Raw genomic sequence first — 16,762 nt, forward strand, 5'->3', positions numbered from 1 at the left:
CTTTACCGAATTTGGAATAACCAGGAAATAAGAATAAACAACAGACCAGTCTTTTATAAAAGGTACTTTAATTATGGAATTCAGGCAGTGGGAGATTTGCGTTTCGATCTTAACAATATCGATTCTTATGAACTAATCGCAAAATACATTCAGAAGACGAACTTTCTGGAATGGACCGGTCTTCGTCACTCTGTACCGTTCGATTTAAGGAATGCTTATCATAATCCAGATCATACAGCCCTAAATCCATCCTTCAAAATTGACTGCGGCCTTTTTGATGTAACTAAAAAGAAATCAAAAGTCTATTACTCTCTTTTTGTCCGTAAAAAGGCTTGCTTTCCTAATAACGCGAGAAAATTAAAGTGTGAATTTAATTTAACTGATGAGGCACTGAAAAAAGCTTTTTCTCTTCCCCATTCGGTTGCTTTTGAGCCATATGTCAAGGCCTTTCAGTTCAAAATATTGAACTCCATACTCTACACGAATTCCAAATTACACAAAATCGGGTACATTGCAGATTATTTATGTTCTTTCTGCGAACGTGAATCAGAAACAATGCAGCATTTCTTTTATGATTGCTCTTATTCAATTTCTTTCTGGAAAGATTTCGAAGTATATTTCTTATCTTTGACAAAACAGCAGATACATCTTAATTTGAAGGATATATTAATCGGTCTTTTAACACCAGAACTTCCCTTACTTAATTATCTGTTACCTATAGGAAAAATTTATTTATGGGCGTGTAGAAGGAATAAAGAACTTCCAAGTATACGAGGTTTTAAATCAAAAGTCAAATTAAAGTATGAGACTGAAAAATACATCTGTACAAAAAATAATAGTGTAGATGTTTAGGAAGAAGTGGGCAATATAAATACTAGAAGTAGTTGAATAACTTAGAATATGTCAGGCTCAAATAGGTGTGACTTTGCTATGTAAACTGGTTCGTAGTGTGTGTACGTGAGTGAGTGTGAATTAGTTGTGTTAAACCGTAAGTCCTGTTTATGTATAGTAAAGTAGTAAAGTATTGTAACGAAAGTCGTGTAAATAGTTTTGTGCATTGCAATAAAAAAAAAAAAAAACCTGAAACTGCGTTTTGCGGTTTGCCGTTAACACGAAAACGCTGTTGCTAAATGTCTCTAATGTCTCCAAATAACTTAAGATCGGGAATTACCTTGAGTATGAGGCCTATATGGATGATTAACTCTATTGACCTTCTCCAGTCTATACTCATTCGGTATGTTTTTATACTATTCTGCTGTATATTTTTAACTTAAAGTAATCTTACCAAAGTAACTTTGGTTTAGTTGTTTAAGATTATCACGGGAACCACTGAAGTCTAATAAAAAGTCAGTCATTGCCATAGCGATGATTTTTCCTTTAATAAGTGCGATGCTGTATATTTTGTTATTGACATTGTATACCAAGGATTTCGACAGTTTCCTTTTCAAGATGATTTAAGAGTGAAAAAGAAAAGCGACACTGCAGAATTGAATGGTGTAATTAAACCAACAGAGTGTGAACAACGTCAAGATTTAAGCCATATGAAACAGAGAAAAAAAATAACGATTTCAAGGTGCAATACGAAAGCAAATAGGAGAGGCCAATAAATAAGTCACAGTTGAATTAACCAGCTACTTCGCTAATCAGGACAAAAAAGATAACATATAGCAAAAGTATGACATGATCTGATGAGTTTTCTCTCTCAAATGCTAAGTTGTAAGTTCATGCTGGCTGATGAGAAACGCACTTCTGATCTTAAACCACCTTGTTGTCATGGTAACCTAGAATGTGAGAAGCATATGCATTAAGAACTTCTAATGGTTGCATATGCGATGAGTTTTGTCGAGGTCCTGGTCGTGGTTCTTCTCTTTAGGTGAGTCTGTTAGTGGACCGTTGGGTGGAAGTAGCTATAATAGTTAGAGGGAATGTGATTGATCAAGGCGTCCTTGGCATCACTGACATCTATGAGCTCTCAGATTATGTTACCTGTTATCAGCTCATTCATCCCTACTGGCGACAGTTTGACTTAACGTCGCGAAATACCGTTTATTTTGTCATCTTGTCGTCGTTACATCTTCTCTTATTTGCTATTCTCCACAGGGCTAGTTCCTTTCAGTAATTTCTGTCTCTCTCTCTCTGTAGCGCGTACTGAGCTGTGCTTACATCTTTGGAATTCTGGATTGCTTGAGGACTTATATATATATTGTCTTATTGATCTTCACTCCTCCAGGGCCCCTTTCTCGAAAGCCCGGTAACTTCTCGGGCGCGCGAAGCCATTTTTGCTTAATCTGTGTCTAAAAACGAGAGGTGTTTTCGCCTGACACTTCACTGAATATGTGAATAAAATAGCTCCATAATCATAAGGTTTGGGATTTTTGCTATGGCTTTCCGGGTGCGAAAACGTTTCGGAACCTTCGAGAAACGGGCCTCAGCTGGTCACCCGACTCGCAATTGGCAACCAGTTTCGCCAAGACGCTAATTTCACGTCCCAGACCATCTAACTCAACCGAGGCAAATTTTGGTCCAAGTTTCTCGTTCCACGATTCTCTTCACTAATATAAAGTTTGTTTGATCAGCAGCATATTACTATTCAACGTGGCGAGCAGGTGAACAAACATAGCGAGCCACAATTTTATATCTGTTTAATTAAGATTACGAAATAACCTGATCGTTTGTTTACAAATGCGAAATCAGAAAAAAATGCCGTCATTCTTACACGTTGACACTTAAAGTCACATTTTTGAATTACTGGTTTTCAGTACTTTTTAATTAAAAGTGCTTAAAACATCAGTAGTATAATTTATTCTCTAACAACAAAAGACTACTATTTATTGGATATAACAGATAAATGTCAATTTCTTATTTAAAAAAGTCCAACCTTGTGTAAATGCAGAAGCCAGTCCTTTTGCTCTTGACTAAATACGGCTTGTAAACGTTACCGAACATGGCAGCTTAAATGGAACTGTCGAAAAACAAAGAAAAATTTCATCATTAAACAATAAAAGTTGTATCTCATGTTGAATTTTGTAATGCGAAGATATCTACGAAAACTTTTTCATGGTGATCAAAAAGAAGGAATAGAAAAGTGAAACTACAGACATTAAAGTTGAGAAAAATCTACAAAGTGTAAATAACGCCACCTTTCAAGTTATGCAAACAAAAAGGATTAAGTCCACACAAAGCCTGAGAAATTTGAAAACAGCGAAACGCATGAAATGTTTTCCGTTCACACTACGCCGGAGAAATTTGAAAACGGCGTTTTCATTCTGAAAACGCATCAAATGTTTTCCGTCGCAGAAATTTTAAAATGCAATAATCACCAGTCATTTTGGATTTTTGTTTGAGGAAGACTCGAACTGGGAATTCACATTATTGTGGCGTCATCGTTTTCGAAAAGCTTCGTTTTCAAAATGTTTTCCGTTTACACTAACACGCAAAGCCGACATTTTCAAATTCCGCCGGTTTGAAGAGGGTTTAGGAAAAGCTCCGTTTTCGTGACGGATTAGTGTGGAAGGTAGGCCTGACGGTAACCGTTGAAATAAAGCCGCGCTTTTAAATTTCTCCGGCGTAGTGTTGACGGGGCCTAAAAGACGCATATGAACGCGAATGGAAAAAAACACAAGCAATCTAAGCAATAGTTGAAAGCCATCTTTGTATGTCTAAAGCAAAACTTAATAATGAAAATGTCAAGAAGAAAAGTCATTCGTTTCAAGTGTATTTTTATTTTGTGTCTAGATATAAGCAAATTGTTAATTCGCGGCTACGGTCTTCACATTTAGGGAGTAAAATTCCATTACGGTAATGCCAACATAAGAGCTGGCGAATAATCATGCTATCAACGGAAGGAAAGAATTTGTGTGCTATGGGAGTAAGATGCGAGATTCCAGTATAAGGTTATCAGCATTTGATTCGTTTGCAGAGAAGAGTATTTCAGTTGATGCTTGCGGAGGATTAACACATTTAAAACGAGGGGTGTAAGAATAATTGTAATTGGAACTTCAACAAAATGGCCTTGAAGTCTTAACACCCCCAAAACATCTGAGTGCTACTGCTGTACACATTTGACTGCGTTTTACATTTAATTCATTGACTCTGGCGAGCCCCTTCGTTCAAGGATCGGACAGTCAAGAAGTACTCAGCTGATCGATTTGTAAAAGTACCACGAAATTACGTTTTCCCATTACTTGTAAAGTTTTAGTTACTTACTGAAACCACATCACGTAAGAGGCTGTTAATCAAAACATTCTCTACTTTAAGAATTATTATAATTTGTCTTTTGCTGCGCTAAGTAGGAATATGAGAGATTTTAATTGATATTCCTACTCGCTCCTTTTGCCAACAACATAAGCAATACAAAATCAATACGACATAATCTAGAGAAGTTTTAACAATGCAGTTTGTCTGTTTTTACTGGCAAAGGTCTATAATTTTCTTTCTTTTTTTTGTTTAAAATTTCCACCTGCAGTCAGAAGTTAAATCATAAACCCAGAAAGTATATGTAGAAATAGGGGAAGTAACCAACACAAGGCAGGAAATGGCTGGAAAGAAAAGGCAAGACTCTCGGCTGAATATAATTGATCGATATCAACATCATAGGGGGTAAATACGAATCCACTGCTGCTGAACTACAAAGTCAAAAATCAAAAATAGTTTCTCATCAAAACAGGAACATTACAGGAAATTTATTGGGCTCCGAGTAATCGATAGGGGAAGCTAAGTTTTTCTAGCATGTGTGTTGCGTGCTTCATTAGGATGCCAAATACAACAGCACGGAGGGTAGGGAGTATATCAGTAATCAACTGCATTATATATATTTCATTGTAGTAGAACAGATATTTTATTAACTATTCGAAATCACACTTGACTGTTGGACAGCTGCTTTTTGACGCTCTTTTGATATTAATTGAAGATTATTTTCTCCTGTGTTCGTTTGTGTGAAAGATGCTCCAACGGAAGCGTTAAAGCGATCTATATCAACAATTACATTTGGTTATTATTTAGTGACATCTGAGGCCAGGGGGGTATTACATGCGGGTAGGTGTTCAAGAATTCTTAGTGAAAATAACATTGTGATGTATTCAATTTAACAATAACTTAGGCAGAAATAAAACATTTCAGTAAGGATAGATTCGCGTTAGTCCGCAACATTTTATTTGTATAATCCATTTGATTTAGATTTCCGAAACCACCGTTGATTCTTTTGTACAATACTTCTGGTAGATTACACGAAAATAACCTTTGCGACCCTCTTTTAAGAGCATCTCTATGACTTGGAAAATTAAAGTTGCGTGCTAAAACTGCCTCACATGGATGGTTGTTGTTCAAAACAATGTCTGCTAAAAGAATTAAACATGCCAAACACGAAGAAAATAAGAGATCTTTTCAAATTGACATTCCATATTGTAGATTTTGTCAACAACGTCATCCATACCAAAACAGTACATGATACATGCCACAATAGCGGAACAGTTTTAACAATAGCGGCTGTATTATTTCTCGATGGTTGCAATTTTATCGAGGTCGGAAGGGTGGGTGTATAATTTAGTCCAAACTAAAACAAAAAGTCCACCTGCATGCAATCAGAATAAAACCCCATATAAACCTGAACAGTAAATATAGAGGTAGAAAACTTGACCAAAAAAGTTAGGAAATGACTGGAAAAAAGAAAAAAAAACTCTCGCCTTTACATGACTGATTAAAATGGAAAATAAAAGGTCAATACGAACCTAGTGCTGCCGAACTACGGAGAGAAATTATTTAGTCTCTCATCAAAACAGGAACATTCTAGGAAGTTTAATGGACTACCAATAATCAGTAGGCGAAGTTAAGTTTCTCTAGCGTGTGCAAGTTGCGTGCTGCTTGGGATGTCAAACTCAATTAACAGCACCGTGTGTAGCGAGTATGTCAGTAATAAACTGCATTATCTATATTTCATTGTAAGAGAAGAGGGATTTAATTTACCTTTCAAAAATTAAGCATGACTGTTGGACAGGTGCTTTGTGGTGGTCAGTTGATATCAATGGACTGAGTTTGTTTTCCCCTTTGATCTTTTGTGTGATCTGTTTATTAGATTACCACGATCTATATCACGAGTTGCATTTGGTCACCATTTAATGATACCTGAAGCCAGGGTGGTGTTATATGTGGGTAAGTTTTTGCGAATTCTTAAAACAAAGAGAACTTAAAATTGTTTTAGTGGTAATAGCATTGTGATATACTCCCTGTAAGAATAACTAAAGCAGAAATGAATCATTTCAGAAGGATAAAACTACAGATGCGTGTTAGCCTGCAGAATCATTCATTGCTTTATCCATTTGATTTAGGCGTCCGGAAGATCATTTGATTCTGTTGTACAGGGCAACTTGTTCCAGTGTGACATACTAGATAGGTTGACCGGGTTGTTCAAAGCCCGATTAAGCTAACGTAGGATTAGCGAAAATTTTGGTTTCAGTTTTATAACTTTTCGGTGAGGTTTTCTGTTTACATTGTTTGTCCTCCAGTTTTCAAACTACGTAAGACACAAGCAGCGGAAAACATTTTTATACATGTTTAATTAATATCTCGGTTAACTTCAACCGTAGTGTTGACGGGGCCTAAAAGATGCATATGAACGGGAATGGAAAAAAAAAAAAATCGGTAGTCTTAGCAATAATTGAAAGCCATCTTTGTATGTCCAAAGCAAAACTTAATAATGGAAAATTTCAAGAAGAAAAATCGTTTGTTTCAACTGTATTTTTACTTTGTGTCTAGATATAAGCAAATTGTTAATTCGTGGCTACAGTCTTCTCTTTTAGGGAGTTAAATTCCATTACAGTAACGCAAACATAAGGGCTGGCGATTATGGTTGTAACGGAAGGAGAAAATCGCAAAAGTGTGCTAAGGATGCCAGATTCCAGTATAAGGTTATCAACATTTGATTCGTTTGTAGAGAAGAGTCTTTCAGTTGATGCTTGCGGCGGATTAACACATTAAAACGAAGGATGTAAGAATAATTGTAATTGGAACCTCAACAAAATGACCTTGAAGGACGAGGCTACACCTCGAGAAGTCTTCACACCCCCAAAACATCCGAGTGCTACTACTACATACGTTGCCAGTGCTACATATTTAGATATCTAGAACTGGGAGTGTTGTACTCGTTTATCGTCAAAATGGTGTACAAAAATTAGGATTTGGTGTCGGTTTTTCAAATTTTATTGTCACGTCAAGGAAACACTGCATAGATGTTCATCATTCGATTTCGATTCAGATAAACTTTGTCCCCACAGCAAACGTAGAACTTAAAGTTGCCTTTGTCGTCTATACCATTATATTTTGGAAATAATCCCAATATTTTCTCCCGTTTTAGTAAGTTTTATTTTTTTCTAGTATTCTATTAAGATCTTTAAAGAATTTAATATTTTCATTGTTTGTAATGCAATACGTTTGACTGCGTTTTACATTTAATTCATTGACTCTGACAAGCCCCTTCGCTCGAGGCCAATCAAGAGGTACTCAGATGATCGATTTGTAAAAGTAAAACGAAATTACGTTTTCAAATTACTTGAAAAGTTTTAGTTACGTACTGAAACAACATCACGTAAGAGGCTGTTAATCAAAATATTCTCTACTTTAGGAATTATAATAATTTGCCTTTTGCTGCGCCAAGTAGAAGACAAAACAAGAGATTTTAATTGACATTCCAACTCGCTACTTTTGCAACAACATTAGCAATACAAAACCAATACACAACCTAGAGAAGTTTTAACAACGCAGTTTGCCTGTTTCTTATCGGCAAAGGTGTATAAATTTCTTTCTTTTTTGTTTTTAATTTCCACCTGCAGTCAGAAGTTAACTCATAAACCCAGACAGTAAATGTAGAAATAGGGGAAGGAGGAAATGGCTGGAAAGAAAAGGCAAGACATCTCGGCTGAACATAATTGATCGATATCAACAACATAGGGGGTAAATACGAAACCAGTGCTGCTGAACTATGGAGTAAAAATACCGTCTCATCAAAACAGGCACGTTAAGAACGTTTATTAGGCTTCGAATAGTCGGTAGAAGTTTAGTACGTTTTTATAGCTTGCGCGTGTTGCGTGCTTCATTAGGATGTCAAAGACAACAGCACGGAGGGTAGTGGGCATATCTGTGATCAACTACTTTGCATAAATTTCATTGTAAGAGAAGGGGGATTTTATGACTTTTGGACAGCTGTTATTTGACGCTTTGTTGATATTAATTGAAGTTTGTTTTTTCCTGTGTTCTTTTGTGCGATCTATCTAAGGATGCACCAACGGAAGCGTTAAAGCGATCTATATCAAGAATTACATTTGGTTGCCATTGAGTGATATCTGAAGCCAGGGTAGTGTAGGTTTTCGAGAATCCATAGTAAAAATAGGATTGCGATGAATTCACTTAAAGAATAACTAAGGCAGAAAAGAAATCCCTTCAGAAGGGTAGATTTGCGTTAGTCCGCAACATTTTATTTGTAGAATGCATTTGATTTAGTTTCCGAAACAACGGTTGATTCTGGTGTACAATGCTTCTCGTGTTTTCTATGGAAAGAACCCTTACGACCCTCTCTTCAGAGCATCTCAACTACTTGTATGACTAAATTTGCTGTTGAATCCGCCTTTCATGAAAGCTTTTAATCAAGACAATATCTACTTAAGATCAGAATTAAACATGCCGAGTAGGAAGAAAATAAGAGATCGATCTTTTAAAATTGACATTGTATTTAGCTAACAGCGTTATCCATACCAAAACAATACATGATAACTGCCATAATAGCAGAAAAATTTTAACAATACCGGATTTATTATTTCTCGATGGTTGCAATTTCATCGAGGTCGGAAGGGTGTGAGAATTTAGTCAAATCTAAAAACAAACAGTCCACCTGCATGCAATCCGAATTAAACCCCATATAAACCTGAACAGCAAATAAAGAAGTAAAGGACTTAACCAACAAAAGGTAAAACTGAAATGTTAGGAAAGAAAAGGGAAAACGTTTGGGTGAATATGATTGTTTGATGTCAACCATATGTGAGGCAAATACGAACCTAATGCCGTCGAACTACGGACAAAAATAAGTCTCTCATCAAAACAGGAACATTGTAGGAGGTTTATTACACGGGCTCCGAATAATCGGTAGGCGAAGTTTAGTTTTGATAGCACACGCGTGTTGCGTGCTTCATTAGGATGTCAAACACAATTAACAGCACCTTGTGTAAACAGCATTATCTATATTTCATTGTAAGAGAGGGGGGATTTTGTTTACTTTTCAAAAATCAAACAGGGCTCTTGGAGAGGTGCTTTGTGATACTCAATTGATATCAGTGTGAGTGTGTTCTCTCCTGTGTTCTTTTGTGAGATCTATTTATTAGGTTACAACGGAAGCGTTAAAGTCTTTATACCACCAGATCTATATTAAGAATTACATTTGCTCACCATTCATTGATGTGCGAAGGCTGGGTGGTGTTACTTGCGGGTAAGTTTCGAGAATCCTTAAAACAAAAAAAAAAAACAACTAAAAAATTGTGTAGTGGTAATAGCATTGTGATGTATCTATCCACTGTAAGAATAATTAAGGTAGAAGAGAAATTATTTTACAGGGATAGATTAGTGCGAAAGACCAGTTTATTCTGGGGTTCAACTCAATCCAGTGTGGTATACTAGATAGCCGTGCCGGCTTGTTGAAAGCCCGATTAAGTTAACGCAGGATTAGCGAGAATTTTGATTTCAGTTTTATAACTTTTCCGTTTATATTGTTTGTCCTTCAGTTTTAAGTTTGAACAATCTCAAACCACACAAAACGTAAGCAATGAAAAACATTTTTATACAAGTTAAAGTGATGCTTTAGTGTTTAACTTTAATCCTGGGCTGGCGTTAACCGGCTTTCGAAAACTCGGCAAAGGCCTTAGCCGAAACATCGGCGAAACATCGCCAGAAAAATCATGAGCTCGACTCGAAAGCCGGGCGGGCAGTGTTCCCTCATAATTTTCGAATGCATCCAAAGAATTATATCATTCACATAAATAAGGAGCCTTGGTGTATCCTCTGAAAGATGTTTCACACTGATTAACCTGGCATGAAAGGTTTATTCAGGTTTTTGGGAAAATATTGAATTATTCAAAAATTGCAAACAAAAATTTAGCGTTTGTGTCACACGGCATGCCAGAATCGCCCGGAAAAAAGCTCACTTGGAGCCTGGGCCTCTTTTGTAGTGTTTGGAACGAGACCACCTGTACCAGTGGGGTGTAATCGAGTACTAGTCATTAATTCAAGATTGTAATGCGACGAAAATCTACAAATACAAAGGAAAGCTTCAAAACTGGGAGACACACAGGAAAAATACAGGTGCCTGGATGACCTGCCGACAGCCTCCTGCCGCCGTCACAAGTGAAAATGGCTATATAAGTAAATAAAGTTAAAAGCATGTTAATGGTATTTGGAGTGTTAGTCACGGAAGTCTTATCTCGACGTGGATTACATGCATTTTCTTTGGCACCAGACATATATTTAGTAGAGAAGAAGTCTAATTATAAAGAGCTTGAGCCCACATTCCACATTGGTTATTGAGTTTTCGTCCGTTGAGCTTTTATTTGTCTGTTGTTTTCGTCGTCAAAGCTAAATTTACTACCAAAAAAATCCCTGAGTGATGACATTAGGGTTTAAGGAAAACGCGAAAGAAAAAAGAGAGTCAAAATATCAGGATGAATGAAAAACGTCTGCTTTTTCTCACATCCACATGGCTTTTGACGTACACTGCACGCGCATTATGGACTTAAACAAATTGGTGACATACAATTTAATTTTTATAATAAGAAAGCATGGAAGGAAAATATTTTCCATCCTTTTTTGTGTTCGTGCATAGGAATCGTACGCGAAGAATAAACTTGTTCTACCTTTTGTCAAATTTTGTTCTCCCAATAAAACGATCGATGAACCGAAGTGATCTGTCATTCCACGAATGTAATCTTTGATGCTTCATCTGTTTATTTACATTTTTATATTTAGAACATGTTGAAACGAATTCCTAGTTTCCCCTTAAACGGAATTGTGCAGTCACACTCTTGACAATTACATGGGTGCTTTAACTCGATTTTATTGTAATTGCGATTTATGCCGTGAACTTACTACTGCTGTTGCTGGATGTTGCAAAAAGATTTGCGAGCGCCAACAAAATCCCTGTTATTGGCTGGCTAAATTGCATATGAAATACTAACCCAGGCGGAAGATGAAAGTCTCGCAAGAAATTAATTAAAACCTAAGACTACAGTTTGCTCTGAAATTAAAACTCTTGGTTATTTTCAAATGTATTCAATTACCAAAATGTCCTTCTGCGCTTATATTTGCGATTATTGTAAACAATATCCTTTTCTTTCACGCCTTAATTTCAGCATCCATTTGGTACGATGTTTCTTATTTGTAGATATTGCTTAAGGGAATAAATTGACTGAGATGAGCGAAACAATATTTCGTGCTTTTCGCAATCGAGAGTGACAGCCTTTCAAGGACAAATAATGCGCGGGCTAACTTAAGCGTATATCGACTTCAGTCCCTAGTTATTGAACTCTTATGAAGTCTGAGTGGTTTGACGTAGCTGACAAAAGTTGCATTACCCCTGCGGTAATATTGCTGACAATAACGTGGTTCAATTTGTATAGGTCGTGAAGTGAGTCCGGAGCAAAATGTCACTCTACAGTCAACGCATGGAACCTCTCTCATTGTACAATTTATAGTTTTACTGTTTTGAGGACAAAGCGGAAATTTGGGAAGGAAATATTTACAGTGTTCGGTCGATAAGCATGCGATATCCATAAAAAAGGACAACGGCTTTAGCTGGGAGACGTAGAAGATGTATATTTACGGGGAGTTTTCTTATCTTCAGTATCGGATTACCGATTCTAACTGATGCACTCCGAACATTTATTAAACATTATGACTTTGATGTCCTGGAAAACACTTACGAGCTTCCCACCTTAAGGAAAGGCTTCTAATTTAACATGTTTGACAACAATAATGCAAGCAACCAGACTGTTGACTCGATGGTTGGCGATGATGCATGCCCCGCACATTTCACTACAACGGCCGAGAGAGTCGGTAAACTTATCGCCTACATCATTATATTTGTGATTTCCTTGACGGGGAATACTCTAATTATTTACGTGGTCCGTAAAAGCAAGAACATTCAAAGAAACGTGAATTATTTGATTTTAAACATGGCTGTATCGGACTTGTTCACACCAGCGTTTGTAATTCCCACAAAAATTGTACAAATCATTCTAGATATCGGCGACGGTAGGTGGCCCATAACTGGACTAGGAGGACAAATAACGTGCAAGATGCTTTACTTTGTAAAAGATGTAACACTGCCTGTCTCTACTCTGACGCTGGTTTTAATAGCTCTTGAAAGATATGTGGCTGTCGTGTTTCCCCTCCGCGCCAAAAGAATCACATCTAGACTGCGAGTGGCACTGATCCTGTCGACGTGGATAATTAGCATAGCCTTTCATGGTCCTTACTTGTACATCTTCAAAGTGGTTGAACATGATTCTGAAGCGTATTGTATTGCAAGTTGGGAGCCTTCGTTTGAAGAGCCCTCGACCGGAAAGTTTTACGCCACGTTTCTTTGCGTTGCGCTCGTCATAATTCCATTCACTCTTCTGGCGGTGATATACACGATCATTGTACTAACTCTGGTGAGGCAAAGAAACGCCTTGAGAGGCGCAGTTCGCGGAGGGGTTATTCGCGACAAAATGAACAGAAATGTGCTAAAGATGGCAGTGACAATCGTCGTCGTGTTTGCCATTTGCTGGGCTCCGTTTAACATTTATACTTTTATTTTGATATTTGTGTGGAACTGGCAAGCTCCTAGCTGCGTGCTCCCTGCTTTTCCATTTATAGCTGAATTTTTTACCCACGCCAACAGTGCTGTAAACCCGTTCATATATTTCGGCTTCGTGGAGAATTACCGTCGTAGTCTGCGAAATGCTCTAAATGGCTCCATCCTACAAACAAGTGTTCAGGAGGTCGAGAATAGGTTGAGTTATCGTCGCGACACGTTCGAGCTCACGACCATTCGTCGCCAAAGAGCGCCCACTTTAGAAACCAAAGCTGCCGGAATTCTTATGACCTCGTCGAAAAGACTAAATATGAGATGCGAAAGCGAAGGAACAATTGTGGAGACATTGTAACTGACTGAACACCGATTCTTATTCCCGAACTAGAGTTAATCAGGCTTAATATAACTACTCGGAATCCCGATCTCTGGAACTCTCGAGATTTCAAACCTTTGATAATTCAAACCAAACGTCATTTCCCGAACCCTGCAACTTTATCCCCGATTTCTCAAATTGATCGATTTTTTAAAGCAATTTTCGTTTTCCTTGGAGTTCGAAAAATCGGGATTCTACTGTATCTTATACCAATAAACCATTGCTTAAATATTTTAAGGGTTTTGTGGAGGCTTTATTTCCTGAACGAGTATCCTTGATGAAAGTTGTTTCGTTCCAAAAAAATGGTCGAGTCTAAAGAGTTTTTGGTGCACTTAACAGTACTACATTAATTATGGAAGGTCTCTGGAGAAAAATGACGAGGAACGGAAAACAGGTTCTGCAGTCGTCTCTACGGAACATTCTCAGTAATCTGGGAATTTACGATATAAAATACAAAGTCAATTCTATGGTTGGTGGCTAACGCTGGGGGAAAAGTTAAAACATATGCTTTAAGTACCTCAAGCATTTTACTAGTCTTATCTCAATGTGAATATATCGAGGCTATCTTTCAGTTCGTGACAGCTTATCAGTATGCGGGGAGTGTATCACATTAAAAAGGAAAATAAATCACAAAAATTTAGAGAGGAAGCCACAACAGCCTTAGCTCACTTTCAAACGGGGCGTCTATCCCGTTTGAATATGGGGAGCAAAACAGAAGAGCACCGCCAAACAATTACAGCACCAGGCCTGAATCGCACCCACGCAACACTGGTCGAAGACTATAACTCTCTGGGCAAGTGGTGGGTGACGAGCTCTCTTGTCAACACTGGAGCCGGGAGAAAAGCTCTCTCAGTACTGTGCCACCATCCCTGCTCACCACAGTTGAATCTAGTCCTTGCTGCCATAAGCCTTCCGTAGTTACGTGGTAGAATGTCCATCCAGTATGCAGACCGATAAAGCCAATCCTTGTTAAAATATTTGCTACGTGAGCACAAACGATTACGTTTCTGATTTAGCTACAAGAATATGAGAAAAAAAATTGTATGGGCTTATTAGCATTTTTGTCACCAATAAATTCTGCAGTTTTTTAAAGCCGATATCTCCTTCAATATTACTCCCAAGGAGCTGAAGCTTTTATCATGTACTATATTTCCCTAGCTCTTTGACTCTTTGGAATCCATTCTTATCGAATGAAAATGTAAACAATGACATCAGCAAGGATCGTCATATATTCCACTCCTAATGGTGGAACTCGAAATTCTTCTCACGAGAGGATTGCGTTATTCATTGATTGCATGTAATGTCTGTCTCATTCTATGACTTGTTATGAGACAAAATTCAGCGAAATACAACAGAGTTACAAAGACCATCCGATAAGCAAGGTACTTCAACAACTGTCAAACGGAGCGGGCGACGTTTTTGTCAGAACATCAGCACAGACGTTTTTTATTAGTCAGCCGACAGTCATCAGTTATAAACATGTGTCGCAACCAGTTTGGCTGTCGGTTATTAAAATTCACTACTTCTTGACACTCAAGTCCTGTCAAATGGATATCATATGTATATTTGCTGGGGCAACTGAGCACTTTGCAGCTTAATAGAACGTTTTCAGTAAAGAAAAGAGGCGCTATGTTTACTGTGTTCACGTTATTACCAGGTCACATGTAATTTACTTTATGATGACTAAGAAAATTACTTCATTGTGAGAGACTGAGAACAGGCCAATTTATCGTTAATTCTTAATTTGCACTGCAGGGCAAATTAACGTGCACGCATTCGCAATTTTCTTGGTCGTATAATAAATGTGTAGTCCTGTGAGAGCTCGAGCAATAGGCCATGTTCCATATATCAATATTGTAACATGGCTCCGAGGCTTTCAGGTCAAAATTGTAAATTTTGTATCTAGACTTAGATACAAAGAAAGCAACGCCAAATAGAGAAGTTTGTCCAGAACGCCTCGGAGCCATGTCAGAATATTGCAATATCGTATGTGGCCTATTAAGGATTTACACTAGTCGTGATATTTGACAACTCTTTCAAATTACACTCGCCCAAAAGCTCTTTCAATTTAAGAGAATTTTTCAAGTATCACTCGTAATGTAAATCCTTAATTGCGCTCGCATTCAAACAATAACCTATACTACTTTGCACTTGTGCATGTGTAGTCCCGTGGCAGAGTTCTCGCAAGTTCTGCAAAAACAGCGGGCGATCAGTATCTAGTTTAGTGTTTAGTCTCTATGATCATTTTCAGCGTTTGGGGTACAGTAACGAGACTCTATTTGCCGCAACAGAGCCTGTCTCAGTACTTAGTAGACACTTGTAAGGATTACAATAAAAATCACAACAATAAAACATCATTTTTTCTCTGCTGGGTGGCTTTCAATGTTAACATTTGCTGCTATTTATTTTTGGCCCACCAGTGGCTTTCTCCGTGAAAAAAGGAGCTGAGACGAGGGTTAAAAGATACGTGACCTTAGATGATTTTCCAGAAACTCTCTTCCATCAAAATTTGTACAGATAAAACAAGACAATCCACCCGGAGAACGACTTTAGTGGAAGGACTTTAGGCTTTTTGTGTTAAAAAAGAAAAAAAACTCTGATAACCCCTCACTTCTTTTCTCATTCTTTTCCCACCACTTTATTTTATTCACTTTTTCCTAACTTTCTATTTTTTTTATTTATTTATTAAAAACACTTGTAATTAAATCTTGATAGGCTGGCCCGCCTAGACTAGCACTAGCTATCTGCAGGACAGTCCAACTGTGAAATAAAGATTAATCGATTGATTGATTCAACTCGGAGCAAGCTTAGCATCTTGCAAAGGACGGACGGGAATGGAGAACGGTTTTGATGCTATGCGGCACCTAAAGGACTGATATTAAAACGCTAGTTTTCCTGTCTTCTTTAGAAACCGCACGAACTTGCGCTCCTTTGCTAGGTAAGTAGTTGACCAAAAAAAGGAGAACTGATAACGTGTGAAAATATCGTGCTTTGTTCAAGTCACAGTGTGTAGGTGACTGTCTGTAAATAAACAATTAACTTTTCGGTTTCTTGGACAACTTTAGCGATGGACTCTCGCTCGAAGATCAAACAGCAGTTGATTGTTGTTATCTCTCTTGGAGGCATGATCAATTAAGATATATATTTTTCTAAAGTCATTAATAATTATTAAATTGCTGTAAAACACGTCTACTTTAGCTGAGTGTATTTTACCGCCGGAGTAGGGGAACTTCGATTAAAGTTTTCCTGTTGAAACCGGACTCTCCATGGGGCTCCATAAATCCTTTACCCTACCACGTCCTCAGTTTTTGTTCTTTCTAGTCCTAGTTGCAACACTCCTCCTCATGTAAATACACAACTCGCAAGCTCCTTACCATTTAGGTCACAGTTGAAGCATGTTTTCCATCTGCAAACCGCACGTACTACAACATCTAAGGCATTCCCAACCCTCGTTCAATCAGTCAAGCAATCAATCAACACTTTATACACGTTGCGCCTAAGAGCTACGTAAGTTTGATCAAAATTCGAACGAGTGTGCAACAAAAACAAATTAACAACGTATA

At 37.7% G+C, this 16,762-nt stretch overlaps 2 protein-coding genes across 7 annotated transcripts in view; one reads left to right on the forward strand and one right to left on the reverse strand.

The window, feature by feature from the left end:
- Positions 1-589: 589 nt before the first annotated feature.
- The window catches only part of LOC110055557 (QRFP-like peptide receptor), a 46,357-nt gene continuing 30,184 nt past the window's right edge, over positions 590-16,762 (reverse strand). For 2 of the 5 annotated variants that reach the window (XR_016202229.1, XR_016202230.1), the window contains exons 3-4: positions 9,430-9,485; positions 590-2,962 (exon numbers count right to left, since the gene is read on the reverse strand). The gene's annotated coding sequence lies outside the window, so the exon portion shown is untranslated. The remainder of the gene's footprint in view (positions 2,963-9,429; positions 9,486-16,762) is intronic. The other 3 variants (XR_016202233.1, XR_016202232.1, XR_016202231.1) reach the window with 2 other exon arrangements.
- Positions 3,766-15,569, forward strand: LOC110055558 (QRFP-like peptide receptor). Of its 2 annotated transcripts, none has more exons than XM_089274370.1 (2): positions 3,766-6,147; positions 11,649-15,569. In XM_089274370.1, exon 2 carries the CDS (start codon positions 11,988-11,990, stop codon positions 13,176-13,178), a length of 1,191 nt encoding a protein of 396 aa, XP_089130496.1. In that variant the 5' UTR covers positions 3,766-6,147; positions 11,649-11,987; the 3' UTR covers positions 13,179-15,569. The 2 variants fall into 2 exon arrangements, with proteins under 2 accessions (XP_089130496.1, XP_020617609.1); XM_020761950.2 differs by lacking the exon at positions 3,766-6,147 and adding an exon at positions 7,363-9,469.

This window comes from Orbicella faveolata, unplaced genomic scaffold (assembly GCF_042242905.1).
Source record: "Orbicella faveolata isolate gen_17 unplaced genomic scaffold, um_ofav_v1 contig_35, whole genome shotgun sequence".
NCBI classification, from domain to species: domain Eukaryota; kingdom Metazoa; phylum Cnidaria; class Anthozoa; order Scleractinia; family Merulinidae; genus Orbicella; species Orbicella faveolata.